Genomic DNA, 27598 nt, shown 5'->3' on the forward strand with positions numbered 1-27598 from the left:
GTGCGAAATCTGTGGTGCTGTCTTCCACTCTGAGTGCAAAGTGAAGTCTGTACCTTGCCCCAGGTGTGTGCGCAAGGAGCTGCAGAAGAAGCAGAAGTCCTTCTGGAGGAGACTGAATATGGATGAGAGCCTGGAAGAGTCTTGCACCATGTTTGAGCTATCCTATCAGAACACATGACTTCCCGTAGGCACTGGCTGACATCAAGAGATCTTCTGCAGTCACTAGTTCAAGCAGGCTCTCGTGCTAGTCAGACAGTAACCTGATTGCAAAGGCTATGCCTAACTTTCATCCCAAGTATTGCTTAGCACTGGTCAAAAAGGCCATGCAGCCTGGATGGCTTTAGAATGTCAGCAGCTAGATTGCATTTTGCAGAGAAGTTGAACCACAAGATCTCATGCAAATGTGGCTTGCTTGGAATGTTTCCAGGCACACTCAAGCTCTCCACCTTTTGTTTTCCACCTCAGGAGAAGATTTTCCTCAAGGAGGAGAGATTTCCTGCCATGACCACAGTGCTGTTATTTTTGTTGTTGTTCTGTCAGAAACAGTCTGCTTATTTATGTCTATTATTTTGATTAGTCTTGGCTGAGGCTCTGGTGAAGTGCTTTTCAAGAGCCAAGAAGGTAGCACGGGTAGGTGCCATGCCCACCTGACAGAGACATGGATCATTTTTCTAATGTCTTTGGGCTTTTTTTCTCTTCACTCTAAGAAAAAAGAGCTTTTCAGGTTGGATTTTATTCAGGATGTTTTCAAATGTAACAATCAGGAGAATCCCTTTAGTATGTGCATGTATTTATAGGCATCCTGGCAGAATCTTATATAATCAACAGAGGACTAATTGCTATTTTTGTCAGGAGAGGCCTTGCCATTGTCGGCCTGTCCTTGGATCATCATACCTTCTGCTTGCTGTTACTGTCATGGGTTATTAGTTCAAATCCCTGTGATAGTCACAGTCACAGCCATTTTAAACCACCAGATTGTTTTGTTTTTTAAATCACCATCTATTAATGAACAATGTTTTATTCATAGGCATGGTAAACATGCATCATGCAGGTTCAGAGAGACTTTGGTGCTTCAGTAGGAACCTACCAGGGGGAAGGACAATGCTCAGAAGTGAGTTCTGCCCCGCGTACGTGGAAGATGGGGAAGCACGAAACACCGTAAGTCCTGTTTGCTGTGCAAAAAGAGTGTGTAAAGGAATTGATTGGGGAAAATGTGTATGTCACCACTGATGATGTCTTTCACCACCAGTGAGTCTTTGAGATCGTCTTCACTTGACTACATTAAGTATCTTAAGTTTTCCTGTGATCTCTACAGAGGTATATACGTTATATACGGTGTTCTCGTGTATATAGAAGCAAGTACAATGTCAGGAGAAAAGTTCACAGACTCGCGTTATTTATTTATTGTTCCTCTCAAGCAGGTTTGCTGAAAGGCAGGCCACCAACCTCTGCTTCCCCCTCATACACTCATGTTTGCCACTCAGGTTTGGTCCAGCTGCCCCTGCATCATGATGGAAGGGTGGCGGGGCCCTGTGGCCCACAGGGTCACACCATCACTGAAGTCATGACAGAGAGGCAGCTGCCCAGAAATCTGCTGTGCTAGGTAGCTGCCACACATCCCTGTAGCTAGAGTGCCCTCTGAGCCTAGCCTAGAAACCTCGTATTGTCGCCATTGTATGTAAGGGAGCATCAGAACAACGTATTAATTGTGAGGTATTATAAATAAAAGAGAAGGGAGGTATTATACGTATAGGAAGCTGTTGGTAGGTTAAAAATGCGTCCTCTCTTCTGTTCAAATACCAGTGTTTGTCCTTTCCAGTCTTTGGGAGGTGGGGAAATAACCTGTATGAACTTATATAGGAACTTATTATAATGAATAAAGATTTTTTTCATTTACAAAACCTGAGGTTCACGGGTAGGAGGATATAACTATGCTTCCAAATTAGTCAGAGGGCCAAGTACCTTTCTCATCTGCAGTCCGGATCACTGTGCTGTTTTTTGGCTGGTTTTCATTTTAATGAAGATTATGCTATCTGGTTGCCTGACCTTGTAGTGAATTGCTTCTGGCCAAGGGAAGCATACCCTGTTTAATGTACTTACTCTCTGAAAATGAGCCATCTACTCTTATCATTAAGATGAATATTTTCTCTGCACAACCCCTTCCCCAGCTCACTGGACTATTCGCGAAATGCTTTGCTTTGCAATATGGTTCCTAGAAACATGCTCCAGGGCAGTCCTGCCTGGTCACCCCAAGAAGGGAGATATTCTGGAATTGCAGCCATGCCAACAGGAAATGGAGTCCCATTGGCTACATAATACAGCCTCACCGTGTGTTTTCTGTGTGTGTCCATTAGACCAGCATGAGACAGAGCCACCAGCCCAGAAGGGAACCAGACTTGGCTGGTGCAATTTTGAACTGATTTCAGACATAATGGCAGGTCATGCAAAAAAAATGCCCGTTGCAGTTCCCACCCGTGCCACATTTGAACACACAGGGATGTTTTGCTGCTGGGCTTTAGAGCACATTTGCACACATTGTGTGAGCGCAGCTTTTCAGAGTTCATATAGGAACTTATTTGATGTGTGTAACATCCAAAATGCACCAGTGCTTTTCTGGATACTTTGGGCCAAATTCTGGAGTAACCCCATTAACATCACTGGAATTATTCTGGGTTTACATGAGTGTAACTGAGAGCAGAATTGGGCTTAACTAAGATTGGCAGCAAAACAGAATATTATGTGATGTAAAGAGTGGCTCTGGCGCTGCTGCCATCACCCCAATGACAAATTACACTATCACATCACATTAAGAGCTCCTGGCCATGCCGAAGGTTCTCAAGCTACAGCTACCTTCACATCGTGGAATGATCGTAGCGGGGAAGAAGCTTTCTTCTCAGGGGAAATTTTGCTCCTTTCTCTGTCGGGAGGTAAACCCAGATCCACATCAGCATGCATAGGGAACTGCACCATCTGTTGTGGCCTCCCATAAGGGTCACTGTGCCTTAGTAGCATGAAGCACCTAGTCCTGCTTGTGCTGATTACAGGAGCAGAATCAGCTCCATAGTAACTTTCAGCAAGACAGATGCATAACTTGAAAATTCTGTTGGTAAAAACCCAAATCTGTTCCACTGCTAAGTATTCACCGACTTCCATTGAAAGGGGGCGGTTTCCCTGCAAGAATCCCATGACTACATGGGGAATGATCTGTGATGATGCTCCAGGAATATCTCCCAATGCCACTGTCTTTGTTTTAGAGGCGGTGTTTTCCCTGCTATAGCCTCTGCCATAACAACATAACTGTTCCATTCATTCAGGAGAACCATTCTTTGCCCATTTTGCTTGGCTGCCTAGACTTCTTACACGCAGATGGGACTTGCACCTGCTCCTTTTTTTGGACCATCAACTGGAAAAGGACATGGGAGTTTTTCCTGATAAGAAAATCTCTTTCTCCCGTGAGTGTAACTCCTTTATTTGTGCTTCTGTTCTTTTCCTACTCAGGTGCTTGGAAGGAAGTGAATTTGTGCAGTCGCTTTTCATTGTGAATCAGGAGTAAAAATGCCCTGACTTCTCTGCCACACAAACAAAATGCTTTCTCTGCTATGGACGTGTGAGGAGAGGAGGTGTAGAAGATGTGCTTGATGCAATAGCCAGTTACTACTGATTTAACCTTGTACAGAGCTAATAATCACTATAGGTCTAGCATAGGTCTCTACTCAAACAGTTATAGCCTGATCCTTATGACTACTTAGAATACCTTGAATTAGTTAGGCTGAAGCTGTTTTTAACTTAATACAGTGTGGAAAATGTATGGAGTTATTTCTCTTTCTCTCCCAACTGGAGTAAAAACATAGCTGGAAAATGAAAACTGCTGCTTTTTTATGTTGTCAACCACTTGAACAAAATTTTCAACATTGTACTGGTCTTGTGTACTTGAATCAGTCAGCATCCTAATTTCTGCTGCAAAGCGCATTTTTACAGGCAGCTGTTTTGGTTTTACCAGGTGTCTGTTAACAGTCTTGCTCCTATGGTCTCAGGTGTTTTGGGCTGTTGTCACACATGCAAAATAAGGGATTTCTCAATGGCTAGATTTCACCAGATGTTGATGGAGATCTTTGGTCCCAATGTGCAACACTTTCCCTTTAACGCACTTCTAGGCCTTCCTGCTCTGTTGCCTTCATGTGACACAGCGTCCAGACTGGGGCATACTGGTACTGGTATAGCCTTGGTTTTTCTTATGCTAAGAGCTTGTAGTTGGGTTGGCTTCTGCAATATTTGAGCTAAAGCTCTTTTGAAAAAAACTCCAGCCTTGATCACCCCTTCAAGGGCGGCTGTTGAGGGAGCTGCTGGTGGCAAGTCTTCTCTTACTGTTTCATATCGGTAGCTGAGTACACGGCAATGTATTGATGTCTTGCAAGTTAAAAAAATGGGAAGCCTGATTCAAATTAAATGGGACACCTAATAGCCTTTACTTGGTCCCTCCCTATAGAACAGAGCGTCTTTGGGACAGTCATGGACCAGATCACAGCTGGTTGTTGGTCCCTACAGAAGGGATTTAATTGAATAATCATTGCAGTCTTTGTTCATGTGCTCTGCTGCCCAGCTCTAAGCTCTCTTGCTCTGTCTTCCCGGGCTCTCCAGCTACACTTCCAGCTTCATAGCCCATTGTATAGCAATCGAACCTGTGGAGTGTGATGGTTCCTTCTGCATAATTTGCTTTTCAATTTTCTCCCCAGTAGGAGGGAGAAAACTCTTACAGGACTGTATCTTAGTGTCTTCATTCCTTTGTTATAGTTCCAGATAGAAGCTGCTCTTTGATTAACATGTAGATCTCAACTAAATCTCCTTCCTGCCATGTCCCCCAGGACAGATTGGATATACAAGCTCTTTGTACACCAAGCTCCATGTAAACTTTTCACTTAATTTGGTGCCTTAATTTCCAAAAGTGAAGGATCCCGGTCAGAAATTCACTGTCACAATTAAAAAACACTTTGGACTAGAGCTGTCAACCGCAGCTCATGTCGGCACCCACTTTACCAAGAACTGTACCAATGACGTTTTGTAACTTTGGATGGGGATGTTTTGTATGGGGAGGTATCTCACTGCTGCTTGAGGCATCTCCTGTGATCAGAATTCCCTGAGTAGGCTTTTCGTCATGAGGAAATTAGATGGTGTTGGAACAGAAGTTTGAGGAGTCATGTTAACAAAACCCTCTTTGTAGAGCAGGCTAGGACAGAGCATGTTTACCATTGTGCTAGTTGGTCCACTGGAACCATGGGCTAGCCCAAGACTAGCTGACACAATGTAAAACGTGACAGCCTCTGCCTATGCTGCCAGATTGCATGTAGTGCTGTTTGTTAGCACAGCTCCTCAAGGCCATGTTCCAGCACGACTTAATTTACTGAAGACAAGCCTACTGAGGGTTGATTGATGTTCTCCTAGAAATGTGGCTAAACTGTGTAAGTCCTGGCAAATGCGCAGTTAGGTATGCCTACCTTGGGTGTGCCAGCTTGGAGAAAATTCTGGGCACTGAGTGTGTCCTTTTAAGCCCAGCATCTAAACTACTAGCAGGAATAACATTCTTGTCCCTGTAGCTGAGTGCAGGGGCTGTCACATACCTAAGATCACACATTGACTTAACGTGCTGGTCTCCTCTCAATCCCTCTCATCTACATCACAGATCCACCAAAGATTCTGGCCTAATCAGGAATCTCAAGAGAAACCTCAAACTAGAAAGCTGAAGTCATCACTGCCAGAACCAATGCGTATTAGGGAAGGGCTTGGTTCATTTTAGCTTTGTGGCTTGTCCAAACACAGATTTATGCGGCTTAACAAAAGGTATGATTCCAGACCAGTTCTAGTGACAGTGTTGGAAAAGACTGTGGAGCTTCTCCTACCAATGTAAACCTGGCTTATGTCAATTAGTCCTTACGTAAACCAAACCTAAACCAAATTAAGACATTTATAGCATGAACTGAGAGTATTTACACAGGGTTCTCTGTGCTAGTTCAACTAAATCATATTCAAAACCCAATTTAAGTTAAACCAAAGCAACTTTCTTGGGTAGAAAAGATCTAAGAAAAGCCAGTGTGGGGAAGCTCCTGCAGTTCGCATTAGCTTGAACCCATTCCCTCCTCCATGAGCTCCAAATTTACCCACAGTAGGTAAGAACTGGCTTTTTACCAGTTGTAAGTTTTATGGCCTTGTTCATGGCCGGTCATCTGCTAACTTTTATGTGACACACTTGTTCTGTTTGTTACATTTGATAAGGATTTTTTTTTAATTATATGCAACCATTGAGTCAATATTTTAATTTATGATCAGCAAAGGTGGTAATCATGTTACCCTTTAAGCTCTGCGAGTTGACTTGTATGTTAACAGTGTACCTGGGTGGGGATTATTTGTGACATAATTTCAGAATACCAGTTCCTCGTATGTAAAGCTAAATCTAAATAAACAGTACAAAAAGAATCTCCTTGGACACCATTTTTTCTTTTATTGAAACACTGGAGCATGAGTAGGGCAGAGTTAATGTTGGATGATTGGTCAGGCCTCCAATCTAGTCTACCCTAAAAGCCTAGTGACTAGGATAAAGTCCTTTAGATTCTAGCTAATAATATTTTGCTTTTCTTGCGTCAGATGCAATTCCATGCCTACACTACAGGGACAAAACCAGAATAGCTTTGTACCTATGTCTATGCCAGTGTAGCTGCAGTCTATGCCAAAAGAAGGCATTTTATCACTTTGGAATAACACCTTCCTTAGCAAGCAACAGTAAGGTTGTTCAGACCGCTGAAATGTTTGTAGCTCTGAACAAAATATACTGTAACCTCTACACTTTGAATGTCTCTAATTTGGGAACACCCGTGGTATAGACCCTGGTGGGGCAGGAAATAGCTCAGGATGAGGGACAGAAATATTCATTCTTAACAGGATGTTAAGTTGCTATAACTACATCACTGAGGCTGTGTCTACACTTCTAAGTTTAAAGCGCTGCCATAAAGTGTGGTCACAGCAGAGCTCGAGGTAAACCACTTCCCTGAGGAGCATGGCTCCCAGCACTGCAAGCCTGTTTACACTGGTATTTTACAGCGTTGTAACTTGCTGAGCTCAGGGAGGAGGTATTTTTTCACACCCCCGAGAAAGTTACAGTGCAGTAAAGTGGCAGTGGAGACAAGCCCTGAGAGGGTGTGGATTTTTCACACCAGCGAGTGACGCAGCTATGTTGATCTGAATGTTAGGTCTCAAGATAAGTCTACCCAGCGAGGCTAAAGTCAAATTAAGTTACGCAACTTCAGCTATGTCAACTGCATGGCTTAAGTGGAAAGAATTTAATTCGGCTTTTAGTGCTGTCTACACAGCAGGGCTACGTCTACACTGGCATCCCTTCCGGAAAAGGGATGCTAATATAGCACATTGGAATAGGCAAATCTGCGGGGGATTTAAATATCCCCCACGGCATTTGCATTAACATGGCTGCCGCTTTTTTCCGGCTTGGGGAAAAGCCAGAGAAAAGCGCCAGTCTAGACGTTATTCTCCGGAAAATAAACCCTTTTCCGGAGGATTTCTTATTCCTACTTTCACTGAGTTTTGAGCTTTAGTTTCTCCCAACTCAGGATCTCAAAGCACTTTACCGACAATTAATAGCTGTATTTTCTGAGGTGATAGCACAAACAACTGCTTTCCAATTAATGAGAGTGGTGTTTGTTCAGCATCTTTGAAAACCAGACCATAAATCTCTCAATGCCATTGTGAACTAGAAAGACCACTTCGCCCACTACTGAAATACAACCACCTCTGGCTTCTCTGCCTCACAGAAGGTTGCAGTGTTAAAAGACTGTTGTGAAGAAGTATTCTTCGCTGATGTGACACTGACAGAGACGGAGCACTCAGTACAGGCAAGGTCAAATAGGCTTTTCCACTGCATTAGCTGGTGTCATGATCAAATCCTGTTCTCACCTGCTCTGTACTTCTGTAGCCTTTTCCTGCGGTCACAGCTGAGAACAAAGGCGATGATCACATTCATGCTCACAACAGAGCACAATGAGCCATCACAGCCCACGAAGCATCTCTGGAATTGCCTCAGCAAGAATGACATGACTAAGTATTTACCAAATTGTAAAAGCCTGGGCACATACAAAGGTCTCTGGCGCTGTGGACACAGGTGGTGTTTTTCTTTGCTGTGTTCTGCTATTGTGGGCTTGGACAATTTCTGTAAATATAATGTTTAAAAAGTCACAAGGGGCAAAGGTTAATAAACTAGCTCAGAGACATGGGAACTTGTAACAAACAAGGTGGAAGACCAGAGCACTTAAATCCCATAGAGATGTTATGGGAATTAGGTGCTCTAACATCCCTAGGCTCAGTAGCCAAGTCAGGAATGTAATGGATACTCGACTACCCAGTCCCATCTAGATGTGGTCCCTCTAGATCAAGGTTAAGGCAAGTTAACGTCATGGGGAAATTTTTAAGGCCACTGTCTCTGCCCTGTCAGGTCTGAATCCATGCCCGAGGATGGGAAGCAAAAGCTTCTTACAGGTACTAAATCCACTACTTAAAATAAAGGGAGAAAAAGAAAATGGACAGGAAGTGCCTCTAAATATCTTCTGGTGACCCTTGTGTTGTCACATCTTAAACCAGAATGATCCCCACCTCCTCCTACCCAACCCTAAAAAAAAAAACCACCAATCAGGAGTATAAACCCAGGCTCTGAGGTGCTACCAGAAGGCAAATAAAAATAATAAAGTTATACAAATCAGTTAACGTTATAAGTGATAGAAATTCTGTATCTGTGCAAGTTTCTTCATATGGTTGATGGATTTCCATTCCAAGCGGCTAATCTGTATCTGTGCAAGTTTCTTCATATGGTTGATGGTTATAATGTTATAAGCTTTAACGTTATAAGCAACTGAAAATGGGATCTTATAATAGGAAGTCTCAGACAACCTTAGCTATACACATCACTAGCAGCTCAGCCTATTATATGTAAATCAGTGGCTTTGCCAGTGCGAAGGGTTCAAAAATCATGACATTGGCATCAAAACTCTGAGTTGAAAAAAATCTGAGGATCTTTTAATTTGTCTTCTGGTTTTGAGCTTTGTGGGGTAGAGGAATTACCTTTTGAAACTCTTTGTGATCAAGAGGGCTAGAAATTTCTTTTAAAAACATTTAAAAGCTGAGGTTCTCACATGGCCATTTGACTCCAGATGTGGTTTTTTTTTTAATTGAATATGTAATTTGTGATAAAAATCCTGAGTGCGGCTAGCAGATTCTTAGCAGCTGAAGGCTGTGCTAAGGTGGGATTGATAAACTTTGGCCTGTCGGGGTAATCATCTGATGAGTCATGAGACATTTTGCTGACATTGATTGTCTGCAGGCACAGCCCCTTGCAGCTCCTAGTTGCATTTCCCAGACAATGGGAGCTGTAGGAAGGGATAGCTAGCTTGTCTTTGCAATGTACAGAACTTTCCACAGCTCCAGTTGGCTGGAACAGTGAACTGCGGCCACTGGAAGCTATTGGGCCCATGTTTGCTGATTGTCAATGTCAGCAAACTCTTTCATGGTCTAATGCTGCCCATAGAGTCCTTAAAGCTGCCCTCTCAGTTAAGGCTCTGTTACAATTGTCAAGTGTCCACTTTTCAACTAGAATGCCTGGTCAAAAAGGCACCTTGGTGACTCCGGTCAGCACTGCTGACGAGGCAATTAAAAATTTAGTTGGTGGTGCTGTCAGGCTCCCTGCCTGTGTCCACAAATCTCCCGGAAGTGGCAATATGTCCCTTTGGCTCCTAGGCAGAGGAATAGATGGGGGACTCCACACACTGCCCCCATTCTGTTCTGGCTCTACAGCTCCAATTGCCTGGGAACCACAGCCCAGGATCTTTCCAAGCTGCAGGGCAGCACAGACATGCAGCTGTTTAATGAGCCCTGCCTAGTCAGAGGCTCAGGTCTACCATGCACTGAACTGCCTGGCTAGAGGAGGGGTTCTTCTCCCTCAGCAACAGCAGCAGCTCCCTGCTGAGGACAGAGCAGCAGGTCTTGAGACCCTCAGCCAGGTCCATGCGCAGCAGCCCTGAACTTCTGGCCAAGTCTCATTACGCAGTTGCAGAGCCTGCTCCAATGAGCTTAGAGGGAACTTGACCATAGTCACTGGGAGTGGCACCTGCGAGTGGTGGCAGCCCACACCGCACAGAGCTGCCTGCCCAATCCTATGCCTCAGAACTGAGGGAGACGTTGCTGCTTCCAGGGCACCCTCTGAAGCAAGTGCTACACGGAGCTCCCTCCCACACCCCAACCCCAGCTGTGAGCCCTAAATCCCTCATTGCGTGCTCCACCCCAGAACTGAGCCTGTTCCCTTCTCACACTCTGAGCCCCTTGGCTCCACCCTCTGGCATGGAGCCCCCTCTTGTACCCCAAATTGTTCACCTCTGGCCTCAGCTCACAGCCGGTGCCACCAATCGGAGGCCTCAACCCTTCTCAGACCCCAATCAGGGCTGAAACTGTGGCCCATGTGGACCACATGGCAGGTGGCAGCTGCTCTGGCTGCCTGGGTCGGAGCCACGTGGTGTGTGGCCGCTGCTCTGACTCAGCCCAGGCATTGAGACACAATGGCTCCACGCCCCCGCCCAGGGATCCGAAACCCACGCCTGGCATGGAGGGGCCTCGCTGCCACTTGCTGCCTCCTCCCCAGGCTACTGCTACCACTGCCAGGTACCTCACTGCCACCAGTTCACCAGCTCACCGCACTGTGGCACCCAGCCTGGCTCCCTGCCTACCCTGCCGCTGGTCCCCCTCTCCGCAGCTGGATGGGGCAGGGAATGGCACCTGGCCAGGCTCCCCCCACCAATGCCTGGGGCACCCATTCCAGCTTCAGTGGTGGGACAGGGTGGGACATTCGCTTCCCTCTGCCTGCTGGGGGCAGGGGGACACTGCAGATGCTTCCCTCCCTGCCCATTGCAGCCAGCCCTGGTAGCTCCACATGGCCTCTGCTGCCCTCCCCACCCGTGGCGGGGTGAGGTGGGGCTAGAGAATGGGGCTGTCACCACTCCATGGGTTGGAGCCTGGCATGGCCCTGGCCCCAGGCACTGCAGCATCCTGGCAGGCCAGGCCCGCACCAGGCAGAGTGTGATCCTGGGCTTCTGCTTTTCTGGTGAGTGAGGCGTGTCCCTGGCTCTGGCTTTCTCATTGCCTGGGCCCAATCCTGTCCCAAGCACGGGGCGTGGGAGGTAGCGGGTCACCTGGGCAAAGCTACCATGAGGCAGGGCCAAGTCTGCAGAGGGAAAGGGCTCCCTTAGCCAGGGCTGTTCACCCAAGCTTGCCTGGGGAGAGTGGCCCGGACTGGATGTTAATGCCTCTCCCCTGCGTGGCCCGGCCGTCCTTTGTACAGGTAAGCGTCATTGATCGGTGGTTTCCAAACTTCTTAGACCTCCCCCAGTAACAGTCTCCATCAATACCTGTCCCAGATGGTGTATTGTAGGACCCTGTGATCAAACTGCCCCGTGTTACTAAATAAAATGCTCTGTCAGGGAGTGTGCAAGAAAAACCCTGTAATGGCAAACCAGAACTTGCCCACAGCTAGTGGGTATGTGTACCACACCTAGACCCTTCTGGCTGAGGCCAAGTCATAGATCTTCAAGCTACAGATACTGCTGCTTGTACTTTCTGCCCTGGGGGCTCTCCCCTGCTTCTTGCAACTCTTTAGACTCCTTACAACATACATCAGTGAGTGCTGGACAAGTCATGGTGCTGATTAGTGCCCTCTGATTGTTTCCTTGTATGGGTTCACTTCTTTTTGCTCATTCCTCCTTGTATTTCTTCCCAGTATCCCACTTCCCCACTTACCTCAGGACTTACATCATCATCCCCCAATGGACCTAGTTTAAAGCCCTCCTCACTAGGTTTGTGAGCCTGCCCTCGAAGATGTGCTTCCATCTCTTCGTTAGTGGATCCCATCTCTTCCTAGCAATCCCTGTTCCTGGAACAGCATCCCATCGTCAAAGAAACCAAAGCCCTCTCTCTCTGACACCACCTGGGCAACCACACATTTACTTCCAAGATTCAACGATCCCTACCTGGACCTTTTCCTTCAACACGGAGGCTGGACAAGAACACCTCTTGTGCCTCGAACTCCTTGATTCTTCTTTCCAGTGCTATATAATCTGCAGTGACCTGCTCAAGGTCATTCTTGTCCGTATCGTTAGTTCCGACATGGAGGAGTAGGAAGGGGTAGCCATCCCTTGAATTGAATTCCAGGCACTTCCCATTGTCTTGGCACAACCAACCCCTTACCTTGCTCTAAGTTATGGTAAGAGGAAGCTGCATAAGGAGAACTTGAATAAATGAATTCACAGACAGGCAGAGATTTCTAAAATATATAGTAAGAAGATTACTGTTTGCTCTTCTCAAAGATACCAGTGAATGTTGACTGTAAAGTTTCATTTGGATATTCAACATGAAGGAGAGGTGTCTGAGCAACTGAGACTTGATAATGCTTCTAGCTAAGATGTGTGAATTGTCCCAGAACTTCTAGAACTCTGCTTGGACATAAAGGCTATGTCGACACTGCACAGTTATTTTGGAATAAGCTATTCCGGAATAGTTATTCCAAAATAGCTTATTTCGAAATGGCACGTCTACACTGCAGGGAAGCCTCAAAATGAGTCCGAGGCAGGCTTCCCTAATTAGACATGCTATCTCAATTTAGAGCCCCAGGAGGAATCACTTAGAATGGCCCTGGGACAGATAAGGTGGGCAGTGAAGGTAGGGAGGTTGGGTGGCTCCTCCAGTGGCACAGTAGATAAGGTACCTGCCCTTGGAGCCAGAGGTCAAAGCTTCAAAATAGCAGAAGCAGAGCATCTACACACAACTTATTTCAAAATAGCTATTTCAGACTAGGCATTATTCTTCATAGAATGAGGCTTCCAGAAGTCAGAATAAGCCAGCTGTTATTTCAAAGTAATTTCAAAATAACAGAATTGCTGTGTAGACACTCACATAGTTATTTTGGAATAACAGCTGTTATTCCAAAATAACTTTTCTGTGTAGACACACCCAAGTGAGCAAAACTCAGGGAGCCAGCAGGGCAACTCTCAGTCCCAAGTGGAAAACAGAGGACTATGTGAAAATACTACTACTGCTGCTACTAAATATGTTGTTTTTCTAGGCTCTGTTTCAGCTATTAACTTTAATGGGCCACTCATATGTTTAAAGTTACACTTCCACTAACATACCATGTTGAATCCTGCTTATATAGCATTTCTCATCCATAGATCTTAGCGTCCTTTCAAACTGCAGTGAGGAAAGCAAGCCTCCTCTTGTGATCCCAAGAAGACCTTAGTTTAGAATGGAAGTTGTGGGTTTTAGCAAAGTTAGGGTATGTCTACACCATAGCTGGGAGCATGCTTCCTAGCCCAAGCAGACATATTTGTTAGTCCTGATCAAGCAAGCACACTATAAATAGCAGTGTAGCTGAGGATAGAGCAGACAGCAGCTTAAGCTAGCCCCCTGAGTGCATGCACAGGGTATCTGGACAGCAGGCTTCGGTAGCTAGCCTGAACAGCGCTCTGCTGCACTGCTACTGTTAGCCTACCTGCTCCAGCAAAATAAACTTACGTCCCAGATGCAGTGCTCCCAGATGCAGTGTAGATGTAGTATAGTACAAGAAGTAGCGAAGGGAAAATAGTAAGAGACTTTTGAGGCCATGTTGGGTAAGGACCAGTAGTAGCTCAGATCTGCCACTGGCCTTGCCTTTAAAAACAAAGGAACTCATATAGAGCTTTGTTTCTATGAATCTGGAAGGACTATAACCAAAGTGTCGTACACCCCCAAAATTTGTAGCCATTATGACAGGATCAGAGCAGAAGGCTATAAAAAAGTAGTGGAGAGGAGATCTATAAACCTCAGACTGAGGAGATCTCTGTTCCCAGAGTAACAGAGAGGCTGGTTTAGACCCAGCAGGGGCAGTGGAAGACCTGGGGCTAATTGAGCAGGCCTGCAGAGTCAGGCCAGCTTAGGCTACTTAGGATACCTGGGGATAATTAAGAAACCCAGTTCAGACTGGCTATAAAAGAAGCTTTGCCTACAGTTGGGGCAATGGCATAGCTGAGAGGATGGAGGAGGGCACCCCAAAGTTGGAGGGAAGGAGACAACAACTGAACACTAGAAGGATGTACCAGACAGAGGGTCTTGGAGCTGTCTTGTAATATGTGTCGGGGACTCATATCGGCAGCTACTATTACAGGGCCCTGGGCTGGAACCTGGAGTAGAGGGTGGGCCTGGGTTCCCCCCAACACCCACCTCCCCATTTTCCACTTGGGGAAAAAGGGCCGTGGAGTTATTTTCTGTTTTACCATATGTTGGTTGATGATGAAAAGAGCTCAACAAATAGCAAACTAAAGCCCTACATGTGGTTCCAAAATTGTGGGCTGCTATGAGCCTCTGAGGCAAGCAAATCTGCCAGGAGGTGCAAGACCCAAAGATGCAGAGTGTAGGAGCTGCCACACTGTATTAGCATCCATTGGAGTTCCCTACAGAGCTGGTGAAGGATCATGACCCCGTCCTTAGCTTCCGCCAAGCCACTTTTCCAGCAGCTACAGATGCCTGTTCTTGCACTCAGGTTCCAAGGTATGGGGGCACAAAAACGGCTGATGTTCTTTGCTGAACAGGTAAGTTGTAATTCCCCTTCTACTAAGGGAATAATTCAGGCCCATGCTTTTACTTTAGGTCTGAGTAGAAACCCACCATTTCCTGCAGAGGAATGACATTCCTTCCTATTTCTAACTGTGATATTATACCTGTGAGCCATAGAAGGAATCCATTTGACTCAGCTGAAAAACAATTGGCTATTTCTGAGATCAGACAGCTTGTTTTCTTTCTTTCACATTTAGTTAATTGTTACCTATGGTATTTTAGAAAGCATGAATAGTCCACCTTAACAGGCCACCTTAAAATTGTGGTGTGAAGAAGCTCTCAAGTCTTTCTCTGATGGAACATTAACAATAGAGAGTTTGTTGCTGATCTACTGCTGGTATTTCTTTGATTCATTCAAGCATCTAAATTCCTGATTTAAAAAAATTGATATTTAAGTTCAGTCCTTTCCTCCTGTCATGAAAATACAGATTTTCTTAAACAGATTGTATTTATTAAAGAAACAGCTACAATTATAGACACCATTAAATGAGTTTCCAAACAGCTTGAGTTCCAACTTTGTCCCCATTGTTTGACAAGATCCATGTCCTGTCTGAAACTGTGTATAGGACAGAGATATAGTGGCTAATCGATATACTTCAAGTAAAAGTATCATTCCATATACCTACTATACATGTACAGAAACAATATCTCTAATTTTTTAAGATACTGTAGAAGACTCTAGAGCTTTCACACACAGTGAAAGAGACAAGAGGGAAAATCTGTCTGACTTTGTAATCTAAAAAATAGGGGTCTTTCAGGTCATTTGTCTGACTGATAGCCTCGAGTATCGAGTCCTCCTAGCCTCCATAATCTGATAGTCTCCCACTAGTATTTTCTCTTCATTTTAGAAATTGGTTCTTTTTATCAGAATCTGAACTTTTCTCTGCTGAACTGGGTAACAACCTCAGAAACCTTAGCCCAGAGCCTCAGCCAGAGTAGATTAGTAGCTATATTAGCTGATCACTCATATTGAAGAGTTGTGCTAAGGGGCTAGAATCTAGATGGATGGGAGACTTCAGGGGGTTGGGTTTGAGTCCTGTTCTCCCCACTCTGGGAACAGTCAACACTTGCTGAGGATCCAATCCTCCTTCTTTTCCTCTTTCCTCCAAAGAATGAGCCTTTATTTCACACATTGTAATTACTGATTCCTCACATGTAAGGTGTTACCTCATGGAAAGGCGATTAACTGGTACAGTAAGCACAAGATGAAACCTGCCTGATAATTGACAGTAAGTTCATGTTTGTGAAAATGAGTATCATCAGATGATTAAATTAAACACTGGAAAAAGCCCTGCTGTACATTACTTTCACTCATTACACAGAAAGAAAGATCAAAGAGAATGCACAGGGTAGAGTTATCTCAACTCTTCCAAGTTTCAGATGCTGCCATCTATTTAACACATTAATTAGCTTCATAGTCAATGGGAATAGCAAAGAGATAAATACATCAGAACAGGGCAGGCATTTTCATGTGTCTTGTGCTTCATACATTACCAGACACTACAAGGATGATGGGCACTTTAAAAATCAATTCCTTCTTGATTCTAAAATACATACTGTACAGGGGGAGGGGCAGAGAGAAAAATGGGCCTGATTCTGACCTCAGGTGCACCTTAGTAACACTATTCACTTGAATAATTCACTATTCACCTATTTCCACCAAGATGTAAGCAGGATGAGACAGAGCCAGTAAGAGGGAGTAAAAGCTGGAGGACCACCCTACCTAGCCACACGTCATCCTGGTGTTCAGACCAACTCTTTCCATTTCCCCTTTGGAGAAGCAGACTTTCCTATCCCTGTGCAACTGCAACAGGCAGCATCTTTCTCCTGCTTACAGGGGAAGACTGTTTCTGAAATGGAATTTCATCGGAGCCTTTCCCTGCTTTGCTTTTTCACATCTGGGAGGGCAAGGAACAAGAGCACGCAGTGGGCATACTTAGACTAGTTCACGCTGTAAGCTTGCCATTACCAGTGCAAACACACACACACACATAGCTGTGCACACACATCCAGAAAGTGTGTCATTCTCCTGCTAATGGGATTGGCACTGCTTAAAGCAGTCTGCTGGGGCATTGTCTGCAACCACGGCAAGGGAAACATTATTCAAAGGCCTTTCAGACCCGCAAAGAAGCAGCAGAGCAGAGTAATTATCAGAGGCCCTCCATTAACAAGGACATCTTTGCTTTTTGTCTGTGTTGGTTTAATAAGGCCTGCTAATGGGGTTGTGGGGGAGGGGAACACTAATGGTTCTAAACAAAACTCCTTTTCTCCCCTCCTCCCTTGTGAGGCGAGGTGGCTTTATGTAAATGGACAGCAAAGCCGCAAGTTACCATATTGCAAAGTGACCTTCAAGTAAACTTGGTGTGAACCGAGCTTTGAGCCCCATTTCCTCAGCAGCGTGGACGCATCATTATGGTTGTTGTTCACTTTGAGCTTCTCTGTGCTTTTCCACTCTTTCCCGTTTGTCCATGCCCCCTTAGTCATCCCGTGACCGATTCATGGCTAGACCTAGCAGTACTCAATGGCAGTAATGAGGAGAGACAGTGCAGACTAATTCCTTGCAGCAATATCTGGTGCTTCTGCAGGTTACTCCACCTGAAATCTGGTGGTGAGTCACCGATGTTCATTTAAACTGGGCACTAGAGGCCCAAGACCTACTGCCTGTTGTGAGAAATGAAACCTCCTCCAGTAACACAGGTTCATCAAGCAATGGCCAATTTGCCCCTGACAGTGATGTTCTGGAGGGGATTCTTGGGACCCCTCTATTAAATTCTGTACCTGGAAGATTAGGGTGATTTCCCTACCATTGATGGGGTCATTCCTCTCTGGACATTGTCAAACTGCCCCTCTTGAGACGACAACGATGAAGGGCCAGTTTTGGAAGGAGCTAATGTTTGGTCTTTGCTGTGAACCAGATTGAGCCAAGTGTCAGGTACTTTTTTAAAAATGTCATGAAGTGCCACAGGATAGGGCCACAAAAGGTAAATACAAACACTGTGCATAGAAATAATACAATGTTACTTTAATGGGGTGTACCAACCCTACACTGGGCCTGGAAGAGTTAACCAGGGATATCGGGCTTAGAGAACCCCACCCCGGAGAATCATGTCTAGACTGGTGCTTTTCTCCGGCTTATCCCCAACCCAGAAAAAAAGCGGCAGCCATGTAAATGCAAATGCCACGGGGGATATTTAAATCTCCCGCGGATTTGCAGTTCCAAAGTGTCTCATTAACATCCCTGTTCCGGAAAGGGACGCCAATGTAGACACAGCCGACATGAAAGGAATCTGTTAGGCAGCATGCACACCTACGGCATTGCATAAGAAATAAAGAGAATGCAGTAGTTACTGGGTGGGTGCTGTTTGGCACATTTTGCTATAAGACTCTGCGAACATCTTGCATTGTGAGTTGTCACACAGAGAATCTTTGTGCTGGTGTGTCTAGACTACAGGGTTTTGTCGACAAAAGTGGCCAGTGCATCTACATTACCACAGCATTCTGTCAACAGTAAGTCAACAGAACGCGGCAGTTTTGTTGACAGCAATAAACCTCCTGGCTACATTTAGACTGCACGCCTTTTTCGACAGAGGCTTAGTCTACAGATACTGTCGAGACAGCCGCTGTAGAAAAAAAAGTGTCTAGACTACGATCAGTATTGTCAACAAAGCAAGCTGCTTTTTCGAAAGAGTCTAGATGCTCTTTCGAAAAAGCACAGATTGCAGGCCATAGCGCCTTTTTTTGAAAGAGTACTTTCGAAAAATGGTGTTATTCCTCACAAAATGAGGTTTACCGCTGTCCACAAAACCCTGTAGTCTAGACACACCCCCTTTTACAAGGAAGAATGCCTTTGTCGACAGATCTGTTGACAAAATGGTGTGTGTGGATGCAGGGAGCCAGTTCTGTCAACAAAAAAGGGCTCCAGGAAGAAGCCCTGGTGGACAGTCTAGCCTTTACATGTACAGCACATCTGTGGTTCCTGGCTGCAGCCTCCTAAAGGCACAGGCACCCAGGCAGGCCTTGCTGTCTGGCAGCTAGCCCGAGCACCCGTGCCAGCCATGTCCCAGCCTCAAGGCCCCCCCGGCCCGTCTCAGGACAGAGACAAGGACCCACCCAGGGGCACCAAAAGGCGGGTACCAGCCTGGTCAGGGCTAGAAATCCAAAGCCTCCTGGAGCTCAGGTCCCAGGAAGAAGCCCTGCAGACACGCCGTAGGAATGAGGACATCTATGAGCACCTTGCCCAGGGACTGGCCACCAATGGGCATCACCCCTCCCCCCACCATGGCACAAGTCAGGGCCAAGGTAAAGGAGCTGAGCTCCTGCTCCGGGGCAGCCCCGAGACCTGCCCTTACTACCAGGACTTGGAGCAGATCCTGGGCGGTGGGGAAGCCCAGACTCCACTGTGTGTGGTGGAGTCTCGGTTACCACACCACATTGTGAACTGACCCCTCCTGAGGGAGGAAGACCAGGCAGGAGAGCTGCACCAGGAGGAGGAGGAAGAGGAGGCAGCAGGGACCCAGATCCCAGGTGAGTGCTTTGCAGGGTCACCACACACAGGTTGGTTGGCAGGGTGGTGGGCCAGCTAGTCCCATTGCCACTGTGGGGCCCCTGGGAGACTCAGGCCTCTGCCCAACTCACACGCAGTATCATGCGCAACACCCTGGCTGCGTCTAGACTGGCATGATTTTCCAGAAATGCTTTTAACGGAAAACTTTTCCGTTAAAAGCATTCTCGGAACAGAGTGTCTAGATTGGCACGGATGCTTTTCCGCAAAAAGTGCTTCTGCGGAAAAGCATCCTGCCAATCTAGACGCGCTTTTCCGCAAAAGAGCCCCGATCGTCTTTTTTGTGGAAAACAAATCTGAGCTGTCTACACTGGCCCTTTTGTGCAAAAGGGACTTTTGCCCGAACGGAAGCAGCATAGTATTTCTGCAAGAAGCACTGATTTCTTACAGTAGGAAGTCAGTGCTTCTGCAGAAATTTAAGTGGCCAGTGTAGACAGCTGGCAAGTTTTTCCGGAAAAGTGGCTGATTTTCCAGAAAAACTGTCCAGTCTAGACACAGCCCCTGAGTCTCCTGTCCAAAGGACAGCCCGACAGCCACGCCGTGCCCTCAGGGACAGCAGCGGTACACACAGACATTGATTGTCTCCTTCTCTTTTCCTCCCAACTGGACCCTCTCCCCAGTAGGGGAGCACCACACCCGCCCCACCACCATCCCAGACCCGTGGCACCTGCAAGCACTGGCAGGTCTACACAGACCTGCTAAGGGAGCATATAGTGGCCCTACAGGACGTCAACAGGACCCTCCAGCAGAGGATGCAGGCAGAGGCCAAGTGGTGCACCAGGTTGCTGGACGAGCTGGTCCAGCAGTGCACTGACATCTGTACCACAATGTGGGAGCTCTTCACCTTGCCTGCCCATGACAGGCACCGCTCCTCCAGCTCCCCCACCCCCGTTCCTCCAGCCCCCTCTTCCCCCTGACCAAACCCCTCCTGCTGTGCTCCCCCCCCCCCCCGTCCTGCCCAGGCCAGGCCTGGCTCTCGCTACACCCAATCCCAAGGCCGTGGCAATGCCAGGATGTAGGAAGGTGGCAGGACCCTGTGATCAGGGAAGCAGCGGCCCTCTTGAGCCCCCTCCCCCTCCAGGTTTTCAGTCCCCTACCACCCCAGTTAAAGGACATTTCAGTTAAGTTACAAAGTCTTTTTGACTGACAGATTTACTTTGTGGATAAACAGGTGAACAGTAAAAAGAGAAAGTTTTCTTGAACAGTTCACACATTTTCTTTACTGCTAGTGTTTCTAATAAAGCAAATTTCTGTTTACAAAGAAAAGTGGGTCTTATATGTCTTCTTAATGGGAAGAGAGTGAGGGTTGTGGAGAGAAAGGTAGGAGTGGGCCAGGCCAAACCCCCCATGGGGGAGGCCCCGGGGAGAGTCAGTGGGCTCCTTCTGAGAATCTCTCCCTCAGGGCCTCTCGGATTTGAACACCAACCTGGCAGATGGCAGCCGTTCGGGGCTGCTGAAATGGCCTCTCCTCGCCATCAGGACCTGTCCCCCACTCCAGCAGGAAGGCCTCCCCTTTCTTCTCCAACAGGTTATGGAGGGCGCAACATGTAGCCACCACCTCCGGGATGTTGCATTTGCCCATCTCCAAGCTTGTGAGGAGGCAACGGAACTTTCCTTTCAGCCGGCCGAAGGCGCATTCCACCTGGATGCGAGCCTGGCTAAGATGCGTGTTGAAAAGCTCCTTGCTCACATCCAGGTGGCCAGTGTAGGGCTTCATGAGCCACGGCATCAGGGGGTGGGCCGCGTCGGCCACTATGTACACCGGCATCTGCACGTCAGAGCGCGAGGTGTCGCTGGGGGAAAAACGTTCCTGCCTGCAACCTGCTGTACAGGTAGGAGTTCCTGAATATGCGGCATCATGTCCCCGCACCGGCCACCCAACCCAAATGTCTGTAAAGTGTCCCCGGTGGTCGACCAGGGCCTGCAGCACCATGGAATTGTAGCCCTTCCTGTTTATAAACTGGGCTGCTCAATGGGGCGGTGCGCGGATTGCTATGTGCCCCCCATCGAGGGCTCTGCCATAGTTTGGGAAGCCAAGGGCGGCAAACCCGGCCATGATGTTGTCCAGGTCCCTGAGACGGAGGAGCCACTTCAGCAGCTCCACATTGATGGCCCTCACCACCTGCAGCACGAGACAAATAGAAAGACAGAAACCAGGGAGTTAGAAAGGTTACCTAAGCACTTGGGAGGAGAACCTTCCCCCCGCCCCACAGCCCTCCCCTTCCCTTGTCAGGATGCCCTCCTCCCCCATATCAGTGCAGGGGGGGGCCGAGGAATCATGGAACCAGAGCTGAAAGTCACCTCAGAAGGCCTTCAAGTCCGTCCCCCTGCCCAAGGCAGGACCAATCCCAACTAAATCAACCCAGCCAGGGCTTTGTCAAGACGAAACTTAAACACCTCTAGGGATGGAGACTCCACTACTTCCCTAGGGAACCCAGCCCAGCGCTTCCCCACCCTCCTAGTGAAATAGTTTTTCCTAATATTCAACCTGGACCTCGCCCCACCGCAACTTGAGACCATTCTTGCTCATTCTGCCATCCATCACTACTGAGAACAGCCTTTCTCCAGCTTGTTTGAAGCCTCCCTTCAGGAAGTTGAAGGCTGCTATCAAATCCCCCCTCACTCTTCTCTTCTGCAGACTAAACAGACCCAAGTCCCTCAGTACTCTCGGATGTATTAAGTCCAGACCCATGAATTTATGTACATTTAGCTTTTTTAAATAGTTCCTAACCTGTTCTTTCCCCACCAAGGGCTGTCCAAGTGCCCCTCCATCCCCCACTCTTGCCCTTGCCTGGCAGTCCCCCTTTCTCAACCTCCCCACTCAGCAGGGCCTGTCCCCTGAAAGTGACTTACCTCCATCAAGACGGTAGACTTCCCCACGCCAAACTGGTGTCCTACGGAGTGGTAGCTGTCGGGGATGGCCAGCTTCCACAGGGCGATTGCGACCCGCTTCTGCAGGGGGATGGCGGGTCGCAGGTGGGTGTCCTGGTGTTCCAGAGCAAGGGCGAGCCAGGCACACAGCTCCAGGAATGTGGACTTCCACATCCGGAAGTTGCGGAGCCAGTGGTAGTCATCCCAGAGCTGTATGACGAGCCAGTCCCACCAGTCCAAACTCGTCTCGTGCCTCCAAATCAGCCTGTTCCCAAAAAAGTTTAGGGGCAAAGACAGAGCTCCTGGATCCCGGAGGAGGGTCTCCTCAGTGCAGTCCGGGTCCATAGGGGGCAGGAGATTCGTGACAGAGTCATGCAGATGCAGCAGAAGCTGCAGTATGGCAGAGTGGGGTCAGCGCCTGCCCAGGGGCAGCTCAGGGTCCATGGCCAAAACCAGTGAAAGTCAGAAAAAACCCAGAAAATAAACTACTGTGGTGTTCGAGGAAGCCAGGCAACCAGAGCAAGCACTGCAGCAGCTTTGCGTTCCCTCTAGGAGGTAGGCAAGCCAGAAGCAGGAGCAGAGCAACGGCTGTCCAGGGGGATCCCTTCAAGCACGCGTCTCTGCAAAGGGCAGGCAGCAGCACCTGGAAATAAAGACCTCCCCCGTGCCCTGCCAGAAGCACTTCCGGGGGCCTTCTTTTGTCGACAGAGCAGCCGGCAGTCTGGATGCTCTTGTTTCAAAAAAGCAGATCGATTTTTCAATTTGTATAAAGTAATCTTGATGCTCTTTTTCGACAGATGCTCCGCAGTCTAGACGCAGCCTGGATCTAACCATGCCTGCCAACAGTCTTTGTGGTGTGCTTATGCAAAATGTGTTTTGCCAAAGAGATGAGTGGCATTTGTAACCAGAAGTGTCACATTACCTCCTAAACTTAAAAAACAACAGTCTGGTAGCCCACTGGTAGCCCACTGTGCCCACGAAAGCTCACGATCCCCTCTCCATGTTTTGTTAGTCTTTAAAGTGCTACCAGACTAGTTGTTGTTTAAATCTATCCTGTACAGACTAACTTGGCTACTCCCTGAAACTACTTTACCTCCTGTCTGGCTTTCTGCCTTGCTGTGAGAGCATAGTCTCCAAGCACCATCTAGTGTCAACAAGGTATTACTGCAGGTTGCCCAGCAAACTTTACGAGGAATTGTATCTGTAAATATTGCCTCAGATCAGTTCCCTTTGGGGCTGATGTCCCTGCTCCCGGGAAACCTGCATTCAATTAGCCCCACCTCGCCACTCCTGGGCAGAATGGGGGGACTTAAAAGGAAAAAGGCCCTACAGCAGAAGGCTGGGTGTAGATTGACTGCTCCTTCCTGAGGATCTTGGTTAGCATGGGACTGTTGAGGCAGGGGGTGAAGCAAGGAGAGGAGGCTGTAGGGAGAGGGCAGTAGAGGACCCCCGGAATCAAGAGGGAAAAGGAATGTGGCTTGCTATGATACAGGGGAAGAAAGAATAGTTACAGCAAGCTGAAGTACAAGGCCTCGTTGGTACCACGGATTAAAGGTGACTTAAGCAGAGATCTGAATTTCTGAGGCAGCCCAGGATGCACTGGTTGAGTGGAGCTCTGGAAGCCTAAGAGGAAAAGTGAAACAAAGCTGCTGCCATGACCCATTCTGTTGTGAAGTGGCACTCGGTGACAGAGCCATCCCTTTCAGTCTCATTCTGCAGCCATTCAGTCAGTAGTTCACAAGAATATTTCCAAGAAGAGTCAAACACACGTTGGCAGGGAGTTTTTAATGTGAAGTGACTCCGTCAGGGTACATTTGGTGAAGCTGTTGCACAGTTATCTTTAAACATTTGTGTGGGTTTGGTGGTTGTCCATTCAGAGAAACAATACCATGTGACTTAAGTGATCAATCACATAGGTCACTAACAAATTACTAGGTAGGCTCCCCTTACTAAAGGAGTCTGACTTTTTACTGGGAGGATTCTTTGTGCTGCAGTCTAGCCCTAGAGACTACAACTCACATGAGTGCTTGGGGGCAGGGGTGGGGGGAGCATCGGAAGGAAAACTGTTGCTCTCTTCCAGGCACTGCAGGGAGAGAATTGGTGATCTCCAGTTTGGCGAGAGGACCCAGCTTGTTGGTGTGGAGCCTTTTCTGGTCCAGAAGCTGCTGCTGCAAGCTAGCACCTGTTGCTGAACTAGCGGGGATTTAAAAATGGCGGCGCCCGGCAAGATGCAAATGAAGCCCAGGATATTTAAATCCCGGGCTTCATTTGCCACTTCGATTGACTACATTAACCACCCTAGTTCGAACTAGGGTAGTAGTGTAGACATACCCAGACTGTCCTCCTGAGACCATACTGATTGCAACCAGATTTTGGGCACTCTGTCAGAGCCATGGTGTCTAACATGCTAGCCACTAGCCACATGTAGCTAGTCAGCCAGTTGAATGCGGCTAGTTCTCTAGAGAACTGGTTGGATACCACAGAAGCTTTCTATTGAATTAGTTTCCCATCTGAAGGTACAATGTCCCATTGGACAAGCTATTGGCAATGACACTGCCTAACTCTGATTACAAGTACCTGGATACCCTGCTGGGCATCTCACACCAACAAAGGAGCTTTTGTCCCTGATCTATGTTCAGAAACTCAGCTTGGCCATTGGGTGCCCCCTTAGGGGAACTATACTGTGGCTTTGGAGAGCAGACTACTGAATACCCTGTTGCCTTTGCTCTTGTCCTCAGTATTCAGTCGAGTCACAGTGTACCACCATGAGGATTGTACATACGGATTAGTCTTTCTAATTCTGAGATCTTCTCAACTCCCATAGAGTCAAGGATCCAACCTCATTTTATTGTATGTAACAGACTTTCTGGCACCAAAGTGCCTCTGCCGCTGCTAAGGCTGGGGAGCTATCTTCATGGCTCCCCCTCTGCCAGCCTGCTGAATGCTCTGCATGACTCCCTGTTGGGGTGACATCCCTGACCGGGCTTGCAGCCCCCTTCTACTGGCCCATGTCTTGGTCCAGGCCCTGCTCTCAGGGCATATACGGTACCCAAAATCCCCAAAAGTCTCAGCCCTGCTCTCAGGGCATATACGGTACCCAAAATCCCCAAAAGTCTTGGCCCTGCTCTCAGGGCATATACAATAGCCAGGCCCAGTTCTGGGGAAAAGCCTCTCCAGGCCCAAGTGACTCCCCAGGTGCAGCAAGGGGTGTTAGGAGGAGCCAGGCCCTCCCTCTCCACCGGCTCCAGGCCCAGGGCCCTGTGGACAGGCACTCTAGGTCCTGCCAGCTTGGTGGGGAATCCAGCTGCCACGCACCAAGCTGGATCAGGAAAGCTCTGCCCTGGGCCACTTCCTACCACCCTAGCACCCCCCTTTCCTAGCCTGTCCATCTGCGGCGGTCCTTACCAGGGCTGGGGTTGGCAGGGTAGGTGTGCCCGTTACTCCACAGGGTTGGGGTCAGCTTCACTCCCAGGGTCCCACACCAGCCTTAAGTTGAGTCAGAGATGCCACTGGATTTGCAGCCTAGCTCCTCCTGACCTCTATCTGCCCTCTCCTCTGCTGGGCCACTGCCTGCCTTATATACTGGCCCGGCTGGGAGCATGCCCAGCAGGGCTGTAAGGGCGGGGCCCTTTCAGCCAGCTGGGCCTGGGCTACTCTCAGCCCTCTAGTGTGGGGCTTGTTTGCCCCATCACCCTCCCCATTAAAAGAGACTGGAGCTGCAGCAAGGAGCCCTCCCAAACAGGGGGTCCAAGGGCCCTCTGCCCTGACTGAGAAAACGGGTCCTTTGTCCATCCCTGTTGAGATGAAGGGAGAGGAGTGGGGTAGCTCTCAGGAGCTGCCTTGAGCCTGGGTGTATCTGTTTTGATGGGTGAGTTGAGCTTGCACTGTTTCATTTCCAACCTCCCACAGTCCCCTGCTGGACCAGTATAGGTGACACCTGCAGATAATGCCACACTGAGGAGCATGAGACTGGCCAGGCCTTTCAAAGCTACTGTTTCAGGCTGGCTACAGACTCGGGCAGACATCTCTGCATTGGTTCCACTTGGATCATATTTTCAAGATTTGCTTTACAGAACCCTGAGCTTTCCTTACACACTGGAAGGGCCAGTGTAGTCAGATGATTCCAGATCTGGGGGCTCGGCCCGGTCTGGGGACTCGACTCAGGCCTGCAGAGCCTATGGCTAGTTAGTCCAGCCCTGCCCGGGATCGGTAACGCTGGCCCAAGGCTCGTCCCTGGTGGGGAACAGCTGTGGCCCTTCATGTCCCACTCTGTGGTTCAGCTCCCAGTGCGTACCCTGCACTGCATTCTGGGTAAGGCCTGCACAGCCATGGAGGGGACCGGGAGGGAGCCTAGTACCCCGTGCTCCCTTGTGTGGCTGCCTAGGCCTGAGTCCTGTAGCTGGCGTTGGGTACTTTGTGCTGGAAGTAGCTCTGCAATGCTGGGGAAGGGCAGGGAAAGAGGAGGGGCAGGTTTCCGATCAGAAGACGATATCGTTGTAGCCCAAGAACACAAGGACAAGCCTCGGTGTTGCCCTCAGTACACTTACAGGAGCACGCTGAGAGCACAACGGCTGTTAAAGCATTTTATTCACTGAGACCCTTGCAGACAAAAGGCGTCTTGATTCAGTACATATCCGTGGCACGTCTCAGAGAGCCGACTTTGCCACTCATGGAGCCCCACTCGCTGAATCTCCTGTACTCCCCTGGCCTCAGCAGGTATTGGCGGCCTCTGTAATTGGGCATTTCGTAAAGGATCCAGTGCCCCTCCAGCACGGAGCAAGAGAGCATCTCGTGGGAGCGTAGCTGGTCCATGACTTGCGGAGAGTCCTCGGTTAGCTCTGCCATGTTGCCTCTGTGATCCTCCTTCTCGTAGATCTTTATCCTGTAGGTGCCCCTGTGCTGTGACAGAAATGAGAGAGGGTAATAGAGTGACCGCAGCAGGCTGGCTGCCTGTGATCCTAGGCCCCGAGTCAGCTCTGTGCACTGCTCCCTTGGTGCAAAGGGTGCTTAAAGCTGCCTCTGCTCCCCGGAGGAGGGGAAGACTCAAATACTGCATCCACCCATGCAACGCAGACCTGTGCCAGCCATGTCTCCCCCTGGCTGTAGGGAGCAGGTCTGGGGTGAGGAGGAGGGAGCCCGACCCGGTTCAAAAGGGGAGAGGCTGCAGTGTGCAACACTGGCCAATCCTCAGCCAGCACTTTGTTCCCAGAAGCTACAGAATTTTCTGATGGGGGCAGTTTCAGGCTTCAGCAGCTCCAGAGTCAAGAATACAGAGAAGTGGTTCAGTCCAAAAGAGTGATCGAAAACATTGGGTCCAATTCTCCCTTCACGATGGTGTTACTCTGCGGGGATGAGTGAGCTACTTCTTAGTTTACACCAGTCTGTGGGGAGTGGGCCCAGTGTATCCCTAAATCACCAGAAATTACTGACACTTTGAGCTAAGAAGGGAAAAGAGATGCTGCCATTTACTGTCCACAGGCTTCA

The 27598-nt window shown here is 48.3% G+C and overlaps 2 protein-coding genes across 10 annotated transcripts in view; one reads left to right on the plus strand and one right to left on the minus strand.

Annotated features, from left to right (window-relative positions):
* The window catches only part of PLEKHM3 (pleckstrin homology domain containing M3), a 148865-nt gene that overhangs the window by 116595 nt on the left and 4672 nt on the right, over window positions 1-27598 (plus strand). For 6 of the 9 annotated variants that reach the window (XM_025187732.2, XM_025187731.2, XM_025187733.2 and 3 more), the window contains one exon: window positions 1-27598. This exon is cut by the window's right edge and continues 1456 nt beyond it. In XM_025187732.2, coding sequence (XP_025043517.1) covers window positions 1-178 — 178 coding nt within the window. In that variant the 3' untranslated portion in view covers window positions 179-27598. The other 3 variants (XR_012905414.1, XM_075934374.1, XM_075934377.1) reach the window with 3 other exon arrangements.
* Window positions 26738-27598, minus strand: part of LOC142830262 (gamma-crystallin B-like) — a 1866-nt gene continuing 1005 nt past the window's right edge. The window contains exon 3 of the mRNA XM_075934378.1: window positions 26738-27013. Coding sequence (XP_075790493.1) covers window positions 26738-27013 — 276 coding nt within the window. The remainder of the gene's footprint in view (window positions 27014-27598) is intronic.

The sequence above is a fragment of the Pelodiscus sinensis genome, chromosome 7, assembly GCF_049634645.1.
Source record: "Pelodiscus sinensis isolate JC-2024 chromosome 7, ASM4963464v1, whole genome shotgun sequence".
Classification (NCBI taxonomy): Eukaryota; Metazoa; Chordata; order Testudines; family Trionychidae; genus Pelodiscus; species Pelodiscus sinensis.